This window comes from Cygnus olor, chromosome 1, assembly GCF_009769625.2.
Source record: "Cygnus olor isolate bCygOlo1 chromosome 1, bCygOlo1.pri.v2, whole genome shotgun sequence".
In the NCBI taxonomy this organism is placed as follows: domain Eukaryota; kingdom Metazoa; phylum Chordata; class Aves; order Anseriformes; family Anatidae; genus Cygnus; species Cygnus olor.
This window is the reverse complement of record NC_049169.1, coordinates 173,378,454-173,393,895: the sequence shown is the minus strand read 5'-3', so window position 1 is coordinate 173,393,895 and position 15,442 is coordinate 173,378,454. Positions and strand designations below refer to the sequence as shown.

The following is a 15,442-nucleotide window of genomic DNA, read 5'->3' as shown; positions in this document are numbered from 1 at the left end:
CAACCAACCAAATAATAATAGTAATAATAATTCTACCTTTAGATGAATCTAAAAATATAGTCTCCAAATCTGTTGGAGAAAGCTACTCAAGTGCATTCTCTTTCTCTCTCTTCCCCTAGTTCTCCAGAAACTTATTTGAAGTTTCATTTAAAAACATATGTACTATTATTTTTAAGGTCAAACACATAATTTTGGTTTAGGTAAATTAGAGCCTCAGAACATATTTTTAAAATATACTCACATTAAAATAAAGAAATTATTTAATTTGATTAGAACTGATATCTAACTTCACTGAAACGTATGCCATTTTAACACATACATAAAAGCAAGATGGTATTTAGGCAGATATCAATAACTAACCTGAATATTTTATCATATCAAGAAACACTAATTCTTACTTAAAACAGAGTAAAACCAGAAATTTTAATAAACAATAGTATTAAAAATATAAAATAAAATAAAAACATAAAAGATAAAAACCTCATCCTAACAGCTTTCTAAAATGTAGCAACAGCAATGCATCCATTTTTGTTTCTGGTGGCTACAGCAGGTATTTATGCCTTCCAAGACTATTTGCAATGTCAATACAATTTAATTAAATTAAGTGGAAAACAACAGAACTATTTCTACAAGAGATAGACAATTTATAAAAAGCACCAAAATACTGCATAACATAAATGAAATCAAATAAAAAACAAACACGTTTATTCAAGACTTGATTACATAGTTGACAAAGTAGAAGCTCAAAGAAGAAATACTGTGTGTAGGTTTTCCTTATGTAGGACAATTTCATAAAGCATTTAATGGAACGTCAGCTAAACAAATATGTATGTTCACTTATTTTCAAGCTGCAGGAAAGGGTGTACAAGACAAGAAATGACAATTTTACCTTTTTCTCCCATTGCCCCCATCAATTATTGTAAAAGAGAATTTATTGTGTGTGTGTAAGCCCAGCTTAAATGTCTCTATGCTAACACACATAGTATGGGGAATAAACAAGAGGAGTTAGAGATGTATGCAGGCCTGCAGGGCTGTGACCCCATTGGCATTACAGAGACGTGGTGAAATGGCTTCCATGACTGGAGTGTTAGGATGGAAGGATACAGGATCTTTAGGAAGGACATAAAAGGGAGGTGAGGAGGGGATATCACCCTCTTATGTCAATAAGCATCTGGAGTGCATGGAGCTCTGCCTGGGGATGGATGAGGAGCTGACAGAGAGCTAACGGGTCAGGATTAAGGGGAGAGCAGGGACAGGTGACATTATAGTGCGGTCTGTTACAGGCCACCTGATCAGGAAGAACAAGCGGATGAGGCCCTCTGTAGATAAATAGAAGTGGCCTCACATTCACAGGCCCTGGTCCTCATGGGGATCTTCAACCACCCCAAAAGCACCATGTGCTGTTGCAGGGACAGCACAGCAGGGCACAGGCAATCCAGCAGGTTCCTGGAATGCACTGATGATAACTTCCTTCTCCAAGTGATAGAGAGACCAATGAGGAAAGGTGCTGTGCTGGACCTCATTCTCACCAACAAGGAGGGGCTGGTGGGGAATATGAAGCTAAAGGGCAGCCTTAAAATGATAGATCATGAAATGGTACAGTTTAGCATACTGAGGGCAGCCAGGATGGAGCACAGCAAGCTTGCTACCCTGGGCTTTGGGAGAGCAGACTTTGGCCTCTTCAGGGATCTGCTTCACGGAGTGCCATGGACAAAGCCCTTCATGGAGTACCATGGGACAAAGCCCTGGAGGGAGGAGAGGCCCAAGGAAACTGGTTAATATTCAAGGATCACCTCGTCCAAGCTCAGGAGTGATGCATGCCAAAAAAGAGGTCCAGAGAAGGGCCATGAAGACAATCAGAAGGCTAGAACACCTCTTCTTTGCAGATAGGCTGAGAGAGTTGGGGTTGTTCAGCCTGGAGAAGAGAAGGCTCTGGGGAGACCTCATTGCAGCCTTCTAGTACCTAAAGGGGAGCTACAAGAAAGCTGGAGAGGGACTTCTTACCATGAAATTAGTGAAAGGACATGGAATAATGGTTTTAAATTAAAAGAGGGTAGATTTAGATAAGACAGAGGAAGAAATTCTTTACTCAGAGGGCGGTGAGGCACTGGAACGGGTTGCCCAGAGAAGCTGTGGATGCCCCATCCCTGGAGGTGTTCAAGGCCAGGCTGGATGGGGCTTTGGGCAACCTGGTCTGGTGGGAGGTGTCCCTGCCCATGGCAGGGGGTTGGAACTGGGTGATCTTTAAGATCCCTTCCAAGTAAAACCATTCTGTGATTCTGTGTCTATAAAGTATACAGCTAATAGTTTTCTTCTCATGATTTAGAATCTATGCCAGAAAATCATGTGATATTGTTCTCAGGCACAATATTCAAATTGGTCACTATGATGGCTATTAGCTGGGTCTGTAAGGGCCAGAGCAGTCTCCACTATGATAGTTTTGTAGAAAAGGACTGACATAGCTTAGATTTCTATGAATTTTCATCTTCCATCATCCCCCAACCACTTAATATCAGACTTCTGCTTCTCTTCTGCTGACAAGGTTCCTCCCTCTTTATCCAATATAAGCTTTTCCTTGTTTCTATCTACTTCTCAAGATGAAACTTGTAAGCAGCTTCAAACTGCCTGTGCTGACTGGCTAGCAATACCTCAAAGGAAATTGACACTGCTGGCCCACTTGTTCTTCCATATTAATTTGGATATGTCTCCTTTACTTAGTTTCCAAGGTGCACAAAGGCTACAGGAAACTAAAGCTTTCAGAGATGTGCTCCTTCAAAATTATTAAGGATGTTAAAAAGTTATTGGTGGGACAGCAAGTAAAGTGGATAAGAGATTAATAAGGAACAGATGCCCGAATATTAAGAAAAAAAGGATTATGAAAAAAAAGGCATGGCACAAGCACACATTACGACCATTAAAAACAAACAAAAAAAAGTCAGTGGTTTAAAAAAAAATGCAATAATGGAAAACAGTAAAATTAATGTTAAGTCAAATTAGAAAAATATTTTTACATATGAATTATTTTTGATCCTATAATTTAGGATACTTATACATAACTCTTCAATCATTAACAGAACTTAGGTAGAAGTAAATTATGCCTTGCAATTTTGAGCTTTTTTATTTCTGTAGAGTGGAAGGGTAAAGGAAAACCAGGTAATTTTGTTTTCTTGTCAGTAGGTATAAATGCCATACATCAAGCATGCCAGTAGGTTTCTTTAATCTTCTAGGAATGTAAAAAATCATACCCCCAAAAAAAGTTAAAATTGTCAGTAAAAGGTATACTTCATGTTATAAATGAATGATATGTCACTATACACTAACAAGGAAACTTTGAGAAGAAATTTTTGTGACTAAAGTTACAGCTGTACTAACAGAGTCACAGAATGGTTTGAGTTGGAAGGGACCCTTAAGGATCATCTACTTCCAACCCCCTCCCATGGACAGGGACACCTTCCACTGGAGTCCATATAAAGTGCTTAGCTTAAATGATTAGAACTGACTCCCCTTGAATATGTGTTGCACAATTTTAAACTCAAAATACAGTATTTGAGAAAGATGTGCTACTATGCAGTATTTGAACCCCTGACAAAATGAATTCTGAGATTTTTATTTTCCATTTGGTGTGTTACGGGATACCCTAAGCTCCTGACATTCTACAGAGACTATGCTTCAATTTAGGTATTTTTAATAAGTCCTCTTCCTTTTTTCCTTAAATACAGCTTTTGTTAGCCAGCGCTAGCTAAACTGGAGACAACAGGGAATACTACTGAGCACAGCAATCCCAACTGTAATTATTATGAACAGGTTGATATATATGCATTATCAGCTACGCAATTAATTGGCTTTGGATGAATGAAGACAGAAGTACAGCAGAGCTGCAACACAGGTGGGAAGAAAAGGAAATCAAAAAGTTAGTTATTTGTTAACTTTGTGAAGAGGCTTCACTTCATGGACTGCCTTTTTTCACACATGGGACTACAGATCATCATTCTGCTCATTAATAGAAGAGGAAAATGAAGGGCTGAAATGAGTAATATATGTAGCAAAATTTCAAACTGTTGTATGTTTGGTCTTGCATATTCACGGCAGCTCTTTTCATGGTGGATTGCCTGTCTTAAGTTTATACTGATTTTAATATATTGTACTATGTAAAATACTAATATAGTGTATGGTATCAAGACACGTAAAAGCAGCTGTTATTCTACAACAGATAATGAATGATGTTAAGCATGCCAAACATTTCCTCATAAGACCCCATATTTCCTACATGTGATTTTTTCACAAACTAATCTATGCATTAGGTGTAGAAAATCCAAAAAGGAATATGATTCTGCATAAGAACAAAAGATTAACAGGTGCATAGATGCTGCATATATTTTATCAGAATTTCAAAACGGAACTGAGACTGCCACTACCCAGGCCAGCAATAGTCTCTATAAAAACAAAGTAAACTTTTCAAAGGTTGGTGTAAGTAGACTTTGAGGTCACTTCCAACCAGAATTTCAACTTTTTTAAAGGCCGAAGGGTGTGAATTTTGCAGGGTTCCAGTTAGAATTTTCCACATGAAGTTCTTGGGAAAATAGCTGCAATTATCTGAAAAATACATGGCACAGAGACTTCAATTAATACAGACAGCAAGGTTCAACAGTAGAATTCCTTATCTGAATATAATAGTTCAAGAAATGCATAAAAAGCTCTTTACAGGACAGAATGGTTGAGGCTGAAAGATACCTCTGGATATCATCTAGTCCAACCTCTTCCACTCAAAAAGTGGGATGAATTAGAACAGGCTGCTTAAGATCTTGTCCAAGCAGGCTCTGTGTATGTCCAAGGGTAGAGACTCTACAACTTCTCTGGACAACGAGTCCCAGTGTTCAATCACCCTTACAGTAAAATTTTCCTCCCACTTGTTTAAAAAACTTCCTGAATTTTGTTTTATGTCCATTGCTTCTTGTTCTCTCACTGGACACCACTGAAAATATTCTGCCTCTGTCATCTTGACTTCTTCCCATCAGATATTTATATACATAGGTAATATCCTCCTTGAGCTCTCTCGTCTCCAGGCTTTTGTGAAAGGTAGTTAAAAAAAAGGACAATTCTTACCTTCAGTGAACTATAAAATTCATCCAACACTAAACTCATAGAACAAGTCAGGTTACTGACAGGATGTCTCTTAATTCAGGACATCCTGAAAAGTCTCAAAGTCCTGCATCCATTCTACCGCAAATACAAATGTTTAGATTTTTAAATTAGTACCTTCTGAAGAGTATTTGTCAAGTAATACCTTTTCCTTGACTTACTCAATCCTTTTTATCTCTATACTAAACATAATACTAAAACAAATTGACATATATTTGTGTCAGTGCGTATATCCCACGTATTTACGAACAAAACCAGTGTTAGCTGGACTGAAGTCCAGACCAGATATTAAAGACATATATATATATATATATATATGAATAAAGGAATTATACACTTTAAGTTAAATTTAAATTGTTTGCCAAAACCCTCTCTCTCACTATCCACACAGTCAACATCCCAAAGAGTAACATGCTATCCTTTTTCACCTAACCAGATCCTGTAATCTTTCAGAGCCCCTAGGATGCTAGGACATCTTACAGGTTTTGGTTTGTTGACACTGCACAGTTCAAACTATGTGGCTGATTGGATAAGCAGCAGTTTACAGGCAGTGTGAAGTTTCTGCTTTGCAGCTGAAATGGGTTTCTTCTACCTCACTTGAATCAGGCTCTGATTTGGCTAAGTACTACATCTTCCCCTAATGAATTAGCATACGCAACAGGAAAGAGGAACAGGGAACTGATCAGAAAGAAAGGACTGTATTCCCAGATGAAAGGCATCAACCAACTTATTGTCTCTCAGGTATTAGTTCCATAAACTTTTGTGAAAATTGCTATCACAAATACACTCAGTGGTAGGCTACAACTTGTCAAGTTTCTCAGCTGCTACTTAGAAAATCATGAGATGTGAGCTGGACTGATATACAAGATGTAGACTAAACTACTTAATTAAGCTTTCAATATGTAATTTAAGTACTCTCCATAAAGGCACTAAATTTTCACTTTGAACATCCAAGTGTATTTTGTTCACTGTGATTTTTATTGAACATTACATTGAATGGATTTAATAGTCTAAATCAATATAATTTCAATATTCTTTGACTGTCCTAATTAAAGCAAACAAATGAACTGCAATAATGACTATCACTTCTTTTCAGCTAGTATGCATAAGATGACTGACAAACTAGCACAATTTAATGTGTAAGAGAAACATTCATAATTATAGACTTGGTCAATAAAAGTGTATCAACTGTGCATCTATCTGACTTCCTAAAGAAACAAGAATGCTAATCAGTTCATTAGGGGCCTTCGGGTTGTGATATTTAGTGACAGGATGTAATAGCCTGCTTGTCCATGGAGCCTAATTGTACTCAGGATGAAAAATTATTTCCAACAAAGCACCATCCTTCCTTTTTCAGATTTCCTGCTGATTTCTTTTTATGAGCTGCATGCCTTTCAAGACTTCACCATCATTCAGCTTTCCTTGTCATAGGAATAAAAGTAAAGACAGGTCCAGGCTTCATCATGCTGTGCAGGATTATCTAACCTTTACATCAAACCTTTTTTGCTTCGTAATTTATTGAAGCTCCTGTTTTTCCAAAAGTGAGCTTCTTTAATTAGTGTGTTCACAGACATTACTAGAAACCACATGAAACTTTACTGTTCTGAAATTACTGCCTTTCTACTGGGAAAGGTAGTAGGTGAGGGCAAACTACTCCTGTTCATAACATTTTCTGTTCAAAATACTGTTTGAATAGTGTAATATAACAAAAAATATAGTATGGCTGGTTTTACTTGTACTGATTTATTCTGAGTAAGATAAAATATTCATCTCACCTGTTTCTGACAGCAATCAATACCCAATGATTAGGGAAAACAAGAAGGAAATAGGGTAAGTATAGCATGGCAATTAAACTGATGTAGTATTTAGCTTTAACAGTATTTAACAGTCTCCAGGTTAGTGATTTTCTGAGCTAAAGCTACCTCTGGACTACTGTGTTTTAGAGCTCCAGACATACTGTCTTTAGTTAACTATCTAAGCCTTATATGAAATTCATTTATATTACCATTGTCTACAACATCTTGAAAGTAAATGCTACAGTTTAATAATTTGCTGAGAAAACACTTCTGTTAGTACGTTCTACCCTTCTGGACAGTATTTTACATTGGTTATTTATAAATATTTATAATAATTAATATGTTCCTAGCTTTCATCTTCCATGGCATACAAAATTACAAATTTTTTTTTTTTACTATATTCTCCTATTTTTTTCGTTTTCCAGTTTCAGAGTCCTGATCTTTTTAAACATTCATCATACAGAACCTTTTGCCTGCTGCTGGTTGTTGTTGTCAGTATTCTCTACCGCATCAATAGGTGTACAATATACTTTCTGACATAGGGTGAAGGAAGCACTCAAGATTTTTCTGATTTTTACAGCAACTTATGTTTTCTCCTTGTTTTTAACTACAGTTGTTTACAAGAACTTTTCTTACAGATGTATTACACCATAGTCACTGAGGTTAACCTGCCCTTTTGTCAGTATCTACCAACATCTGCCTTTTGGCACGAGTTTTTCAATTATATTTTTTAAACTAGACATTAGTCCAGAATAAATAATCATTCCACTTTTCCCCTGAGAACTTTGTTTCCTTGGAAGTCTTTGTTAACACACCTTGTTGAAAGATGAATGAGAATTCAGTGATGCTCTACTGTATGTCTCACCCTTATCTGCATTCTGTAAGGGATCTGCAAGGAATGGTTCTTTCCTTTACAAAGCCCACACTGAACCTCCCCCATCATACTGTATCTCCCATATATATATATATATATATACACACACATATATATATATATATATATATGTGTGTGTGTGTTCTGTCTTGCTATACATTGGTTCTGGTTTTATTTGGTCTTCACCAGTTTTCTTGGTACAGAAGCCAAACTTACTGCTCCAAAGCTCAGATCCTCCTTGCAGCCCTTCTAAAAAAAAATTATGTTCATCTTCTCAGCTCCAGTTCCTCTGGTGTCTAGGGCTTGTAGTCCCAAAGCTAACAGTCCCAACAGGCTAACTTAGTTCATGTAAGAATATGTAGTTCAATAGGTAAATATTTGAGTTCACTTTAAAATCTTTTAAAGTATTCTGTGACCAACGGGTAGTCCTGGGCATTTATTGCTCTTTATTTTATTTTAAAAAATACTTCTGCTGACTCCTTCATTTAAGATCATCACTTCATATAAAACATTGCACAGTTGGGTCAACCAAAGTTCTCCCGAGGGACAACTCTTGCAAACAACTAATTTAACTTTTTGGTTACAGCTTATCTTCTTGGCACACATTGATAAGCTACATCTTCAGTAGCAGTACTGTTTCTGAGATGCTTGAAAATGAAAGCACAACGATCCTCCTCTTCATTTCTTAAGATGATCACTATCCTTTTTGAAGAAATCAGTTAAGTGCTTTAATATTCTTCAACAGTAGCACAGATTTATTTCTCAAGTTACTTTTCTGTGCTTTCCTTCTTAAGAAGGAAACTAATTTCTTCAGGCTATCCTTCACTCATTCCCAAGTGAATTTTGTTACCTTCTTTCATACCCGTTTTATAGGTATGGAGTAGGTTTAGATTGAATATTAGGAAGAATTTCTTCAAAGAAAGGGTGGCTAGGAATTTGAACAAGGCTGCCCAGGGAGACGATGGAGTCACCATTCCTGGTGGTATTTCAGAAATGTGTGGATGTAGCACTTTGGGACATGATTTAGTGATGGACTTGGTAGTATTAGGTTGATGGTTGGACTTGATGATCTTTTCCAACCTAAATGATTCTATGGCTCTATGATTATAACCACATCTCTAAAGACAGCTGTATATTAATTTATCTGTTACTTCAAACCCTAGTCCTCAGCTTAAAAATGTAAAAGGTTATAGGGTATTTTAAATGCCAGAACCATAATGTTTTTAGATTAAGAGGAGTCTGCCCTTTTTCAGAGATTTAATTTGTTAATAAACTTCATAGACCACACATCATTTTCTTAACCAAGCACAGACAGACTAGCTTTATTTCTGAGAATGTTGTCATGGATATGTTTTCCTCTAACCTCCTAGCAATACTTTACCTCTTGCCTTTCAAACCACTCTCCAAGTTCTCCTCTACGCTATTGGCTTCTTCAGATACAAAACTTACGTTTCACCCTATAGAGACACCATGCTGGTGGGTTGCAGCAAATCTCTCAAAACAACGTTGAGCTGGAAAAGAAAGGCACTGACAGCAACAAAAACAACGAAAAACAGAACTACATCACCAACAAAATATGTGACCTTACAAAAATTAGTAATAACACTGAAAGGTTACTGATACCTCAGAGAGTCCAGAGAAGGCCTAAAGCCAAGTTGTATACACTTTGGTTGCAGCTAGTCTACTGAAGAGGGAATTGGTCCTAATGCAGCAATGACAAAAGCCAGTATATCCACTTGGCCTCAGGGTCTCTTGCCGTCTTTTATTTAAGAGTATTAGATTAATCAATAGCAACGAGTACCTGTCTCCCGAGTCCTCCTGTCTTTATACATAGCAGAGTAGTCTTCCAGTTAGGTAATAACCTAACTATGCCTACTAAGGAAATTTGAACTTGTCTCTCTATGTCTGCCAATATTTTTGCTTCCAGCATGTTCTTTGTGCCAAGCATATATGGCCAACACCTAGTAGGGAGGTTTAACTTAAAGAACAATTTTCTCGTAGAATGACCTTCCTGTCACAAGGTTTCTTATTAGAGAAACAGGCAGTTAAGTTGGCCATGGGGTTTTGGAATAAATAGTAAGAAGAGGAATTTTGACAAAAATAAGACCAGAAACCTGTTTTCATAAGCTATGAATCTCATTTCAGCAATACGAGAAATTTTGTTTTCATGGTTGCATGTACAAAATCATTCTCAATGGTAATGCATACACTGCCAAACAAACAAACTCAAGGTGATGTACATCCTTCTCTAATATATTCTTATGAGAAAAATCAATTAAAGTCAAGTGCTTAACAGTCCTATTTTAACTACTTTTCACTAAGACACTTATACAAAGAATAAGACCTGACAGCATTTTTCCCCTCATTCTATTCATTACAGATGAATACTTTAATTAGGCTGTTCATGTATTTAGTTTTTGAGAGAAAAGAGTTATATTTTTTCTGAAATAAATGCTACAGACTAGATAAAAGCTAGGCAAAGACATTTAAAGTTTAAAGGAGTGCAGTTAAACTACTACTGTGTGTGCTTTTTTTTTATGGAATACTCCAAAGGATATAGACATTTTTGCTACAAACTTATCATGCTTATCTTCAGCAACTGGAAAAGTCTGCAAATCCTTCTCAAGCTGTTGGAGTTGCCTCTCCATATGCTTCAGGCTCTTCTCCAGGTTTTCTGCTGAGACTAAAATACAGTACATTAACTCTGTTAACACCTTAAATGAGAAACATTGTTTGTAAAATATGCAAGTTAAACCCTTATCCAAATCAGCATACATTTTAAATTCTGAAATAAAAGCACACTGACCAAATTACAAGATGAGGGAAGCCACTCTCCAATGCTCAGTTCTCCTCACTTACGCAGTTGCCTTATTCTGATTAGATGAATGCTGTTTGAATGCTGAATTGTTTTATTCTTATGCTTAAGATATAGCACTACAACTAACAGTCTGTTTTAAATAACCTGAGATATACATATGCCAGTCTGTCTCTTCTGATTAACAACTAGAGGGAAAGTTTTGAAACGACTCCAAGTACCACAAAGCTTTCCTAAATCTCATTCTGTTAAAACAGAAAAAATACCAACATTTGTATGGTAATCATGAAGAAAATAAGACCCTCAAAAACAGAGAAAATGGGGCCATTAAACATCTATGTATGAAACCTAAAACTCAACTCCTTAGTTTGATAGCACAATACCTAATAAGAAACACAACAGAATCTACCAGAGCCAAAGTGCTTTTCAAGGTAGAGGGAAGTGCAGACACTGAGGTGAGCCAGAGCAACATAGCGCTTAGGAGAATGAAAAGAGCAAAGAGAAAACATGAGGGATTTATAGCAGGATGCAGAAAAACTGTAAACTTTCTTTATCAGAAAAAGAGAAATTCAACTTCCAAACACTTGAAGGAATGCATGGAAGTTGAACACTTGATCTGTAAATAGTTTAAAATATCAAGACCATAAAGGTAAGATCAGGGTAACTCCTGTTAGCATGTATTCCAGCCTGGACTTATAGTACTGAAGTCAGTTAAAACTTATTTCCTGTCTGTTTATGAAGTAAAATTAACACTTCAATATGTTCCATTGAAAAAATATTTAGAGAAGAACATACTTTGAATTTTAGTCTAATGGCACACCTTACTTTTTTTCATCATTTATTCCGTTCATAATGTACTGTACCTATAAACATAAAGTTACCGTCATCTACAAAAACCCTGGATAAAGCTTTTGGCCCTATGAAGGCAGTAAGATCTGCAATGGATCCATGATTTTATCCTGAGTAGCATTATGTGATAGAAAATGAGATACACTCACTGAACACATCTTTCTCTCAGAAAAGTCTGACAAGGGTCCCCATATGACTGGATTAAAATGTTGCATAGCAACTACAATTCCATTCATAACAGAAAGGTTAACACAAGTATAAAATGTATAAAGTATATGTATAAAGTATAAATGTATAAAGTATAACCTGTGAAAATGCTAATGCAGCCTAAAAAAAGCCATTTCTATACAATCATTCTTAAAAAGAATAAGGGAATATAAATGTATGTTCACATTATAATTTATAACTCAATTCAGTTTATAATCATAATTTAAAAAATCCTCTGTTTACTCTAACTCACTGCTTTCCAATCATATGTCAGACATGACAGATTTTCACTCAGTGACTGGCAAACCCTAATCATCACCAGATAGGTCATCTAGCTAGTTAAGAAACTGTAAAGGAAAGGAAAGGAGCGTAAAGGAAAGGAAAGGAGCGGTAAAGGAAAGGAAAGGAGCGTAAAGGAAAGGAAAGGAGCGTAAAGGAAAGGAAAGGAGCGTAAAGGAAAGGAAAGGAGCGTAAAGGAAAGGAAAGGAGCGTAAAGGAAAGGAAAGGAGCGGAAAGGAGCGGAAAGGAGCGGAAAGGAGCGGAAAGGAGCGGAAAGGAGCGGAAAGGAGCGTAAACGAAAGGAAAGGAGCGGAAAGGAAAGGAGCGTAACGAAAGGAAAGGAGCGTAAAGGAAAGGAGCGTAAAGGAAAGGAGCGTAAAGGAAAGGAGCGTAAAGGAAGGAGCGTAAAGGAAAGGAGCGTAAAGGAAAGGAGCGTAAAGGAAAGGAGCGTAAAGGAAAGGAGCGTAAAGGAAAGGAGCGTAAAGGAAAGGAGCGTAAAGGAAAGGAGCGTAAAGGAAAGGAGCGTAAAGGAAAGGAGCGTAAGGAAAGGAGCGTAAAGGAAAGGAGCGTAAAGGAAAGGAGCGGAAAGGAAAGGAGCGGAAAGGAAAGGAGCGGAAAGGAAAGGAGCGGAAAGGAAAGGAGCGGAAAGGAAAGGAGCGGAAAGGAAAGGAGCGGAAAGGAAAGGAGCGGAAAGGAAAGGAGCGGAAGGAAAGGAGCGGAAAGGAAAGGAGCGGAAAGGAAAGGAGCGGAAAGGAAAGGAGCGGAAAGGAAAGGAGCGGAAAGGAAAGGAGCGGAAAGGAAAGGAAAGGAGCGGAAAGGAAAGGAAAGGAGCGGAAAGGAAAGGAAGGAAAGGAAAGGAAAGGAAAGGAAAGGAAAGGAAAGGAAAGGAAAGGAAAGGAAAGGAAAGGAAAGGAAAGGAAAGAATCAGAAACAGAGATAAAATTAGAAGGTGACAATGCTGACTACAGATGTGTTTCGGTCTTCACAGGTTTCAGAAACCAACCTGTTTTTAATATAAAGTCATATTTTTGCTGACAAAAGAAGCCTTTGAGGGTGGGCACACATAATTTTAAGACACTAATTTACTTCGAAAGCTCCTAAGAAACACCGAATATATACCTTGTGCTTAATATTAACTATCAAAATCAGATAGTTAATATTATGATAGTTCTTCACAACATAGCTTGTCTTGCCTTAAAATGAGTTCATAGCAGAAAATTAAGATAACATACATAATATGAGAATGATAAGACCCAGCAAATACACAGGTTTAAAAAAAAGTGCAGGTAGCAGCTGAGAAAGAGTCACTTTCTTTTTGCCAGATAAAAAAAGATCTCAGTGCCTAGAGCTGATTAACAGGCCGTATTGTAACTTGGTGACAAAGCACTGAGATTTTCAAATTCTTGCTTTCAGCAAAGCCATTTTTTATTTTGGTTCCTTTAGTTCTTTTGACCTTGAACAGTTATGTATTTGATCAAGGATCTTTACATCTCTGCCTCATTCTGTAGCTGGTTGTTCTTTTTCTCTCTGTCATGATTTTAAGTTGTTCCTGAGTATAAACATTCAGCTTTCCTTTCATTTCAGCAATGTGAATCTTCTAGATTTATTTTCCTTTAAGACTATACTTCTGTTGATAGTCTAACGTAGGGGCTAGCTTGCAACATATCGGTATTAGTTTGGAATTATTGTCTTAGCAATTTTAAATTGACTGAAAATAGTTGAAAAATCAAAACTATAAATCTAATCAGCTCTTGAAAAAGATCCCATGAAATACTTACCGACATTCACCCATGCCCTTCTAGAAGATATGGTATAAAATCTGAAGTGACAGAGAAGAATGGTACAAGAGGAAAGGGAGGGTGGGGGAGAACAAACTTTTACCCCTAATCCTGAGAGGATTCATATATAAACCCAAGCAAATCTGAAGTGAACAACTGATATAATAAGTTTGGAAACTAAGTGAAAGATGAGGGTTTTGAATGTTAGTGAGCCCACAAAAGAAAGTTGCTTGATGAAATACAATGCATGTGTGCCTGAAGAATATCTCATTTATACCCTCTGAACTCTCTTATCCTTGTCAAAAAAATTAAAGACAGTAATTAGACTTCCTCACTTTCTGCTTTTCAGGGTTGAAACAACTAAACAACTTTGTTCTTCATGTTTCCTCTCTTGATTCAGGTTTTCTAATGCCATGACTATTCCAGAAGCCTCTGTACCTGCATCTGTATTAAAACCTCTCTACATAACATTTCAGGCTCACCAGCCCTTTTAATGTTTGCATTACTATTCCTACTGGAAATACCTTATCTGATTATCTTCAGGTAAAATATCCTTTTTTCTTGACCAGAGCTCTTATTACAGCATCAAGATGCATGATCTTGTACTTCATACTATCGACTTTCATTTCTTTTACTCTACGTCCTCAGGACTATTCAGTAATGACAATCTAATCTTCCTCTCCACTGACAATACTGCCTAACTGTATGTCAGATATGTTTGTTGCTTCGATACCACAATTTTATTTTGTTGCCATGTTCCTTTTAGACAGCATTGTACATTTCTTTCACTTTTTATTCTAATGAACAATTTTCCATTTTCCATTATATCAAGTGATTTTCTGAAGTCAAGATAGATTTCATGTGTCCAAAAAAAAAAATATTATAATAGTCAAAGCTAGCAAATTAGTCTACTACTTTTTCTATTCATTTTCATTTTATGCCATTCTGATTAACCTCCACATATTTGATTATTCTTTCCTCCAAAAACTTTCATATCATTAAGGTCAGATAAAGAGATGTGTAATTGCCTAAAATCAATCCTTTCTGCTCAGTTTCTTAGATGTTCTGTAATCATACAACACTATTGTAGCCACAGTAAAACTTGGTAAAAATCGTACTTATTGAACTTTTAGTTCCATATTTCAGTTATCTCAGAATGCAGAAATGGAAAATGGTATTTACAACACGAGTATATGGAACTCTTATTTTCTTTAAACAAATTTCTATGGAAACCCTCTCCTCTCACCCACCTCCAGATCATTATTCTTGCTTAAAACTAAAGCAATATTTCTTCTAGCTTTGTGACAACACCCCTTTCATCTCTAATCCTAGAAATAACTCTTTTAAGCAAAGCAGTACTACTTGTGTTCTCTTTCATTTATATTGCTGCAAACCTTCAGTTACTTTTTGCAACAGATATTTCAGCTGGTATTTTAGAAATCCCACATGCTGTCCAACCTCTATGACAGTTTTCTTGGTCACCATCCCCATACCGATAGAATCATCCTCTCGCCTACGGCTGTTTAGCCTTTTTTGTGCTATTCTGGCTAGTACATTCTGAAGTGGAGAGAGTGACAGTGACATGCTGATCTCTGGCCAGATGTAAAAAAACTATACCATGAAAAAAAGGATTCTGACAACATACTACTGCTTTTCCTGTTTGAACTTCACAGATACTGGATAGTGGACAAAGCCTACTGAGTGA

The 15,442-nt window shown here is 36.7% G+C and overlaps 1 protein-coding gene across 1 annotated transcript in view; it reads right to left on the bottom strand.

Annotated features, from left to right (window-relative positions):
• The window catches only part of DIAPH3 (diaphanous related formin 3), a 238,784-nt gene that overhangs the window by 82,515 nt on the left and 140,827 nt on the right, over positions 1–15,442 (bottom strand). Inside the window, 1 exon segment of the mRNA XM_040540797.1 lies at positions 10,368–10,492. Coding sequence (XP_040396731.1) covers positions 10,368–10,492 — 125 coding nt within the window.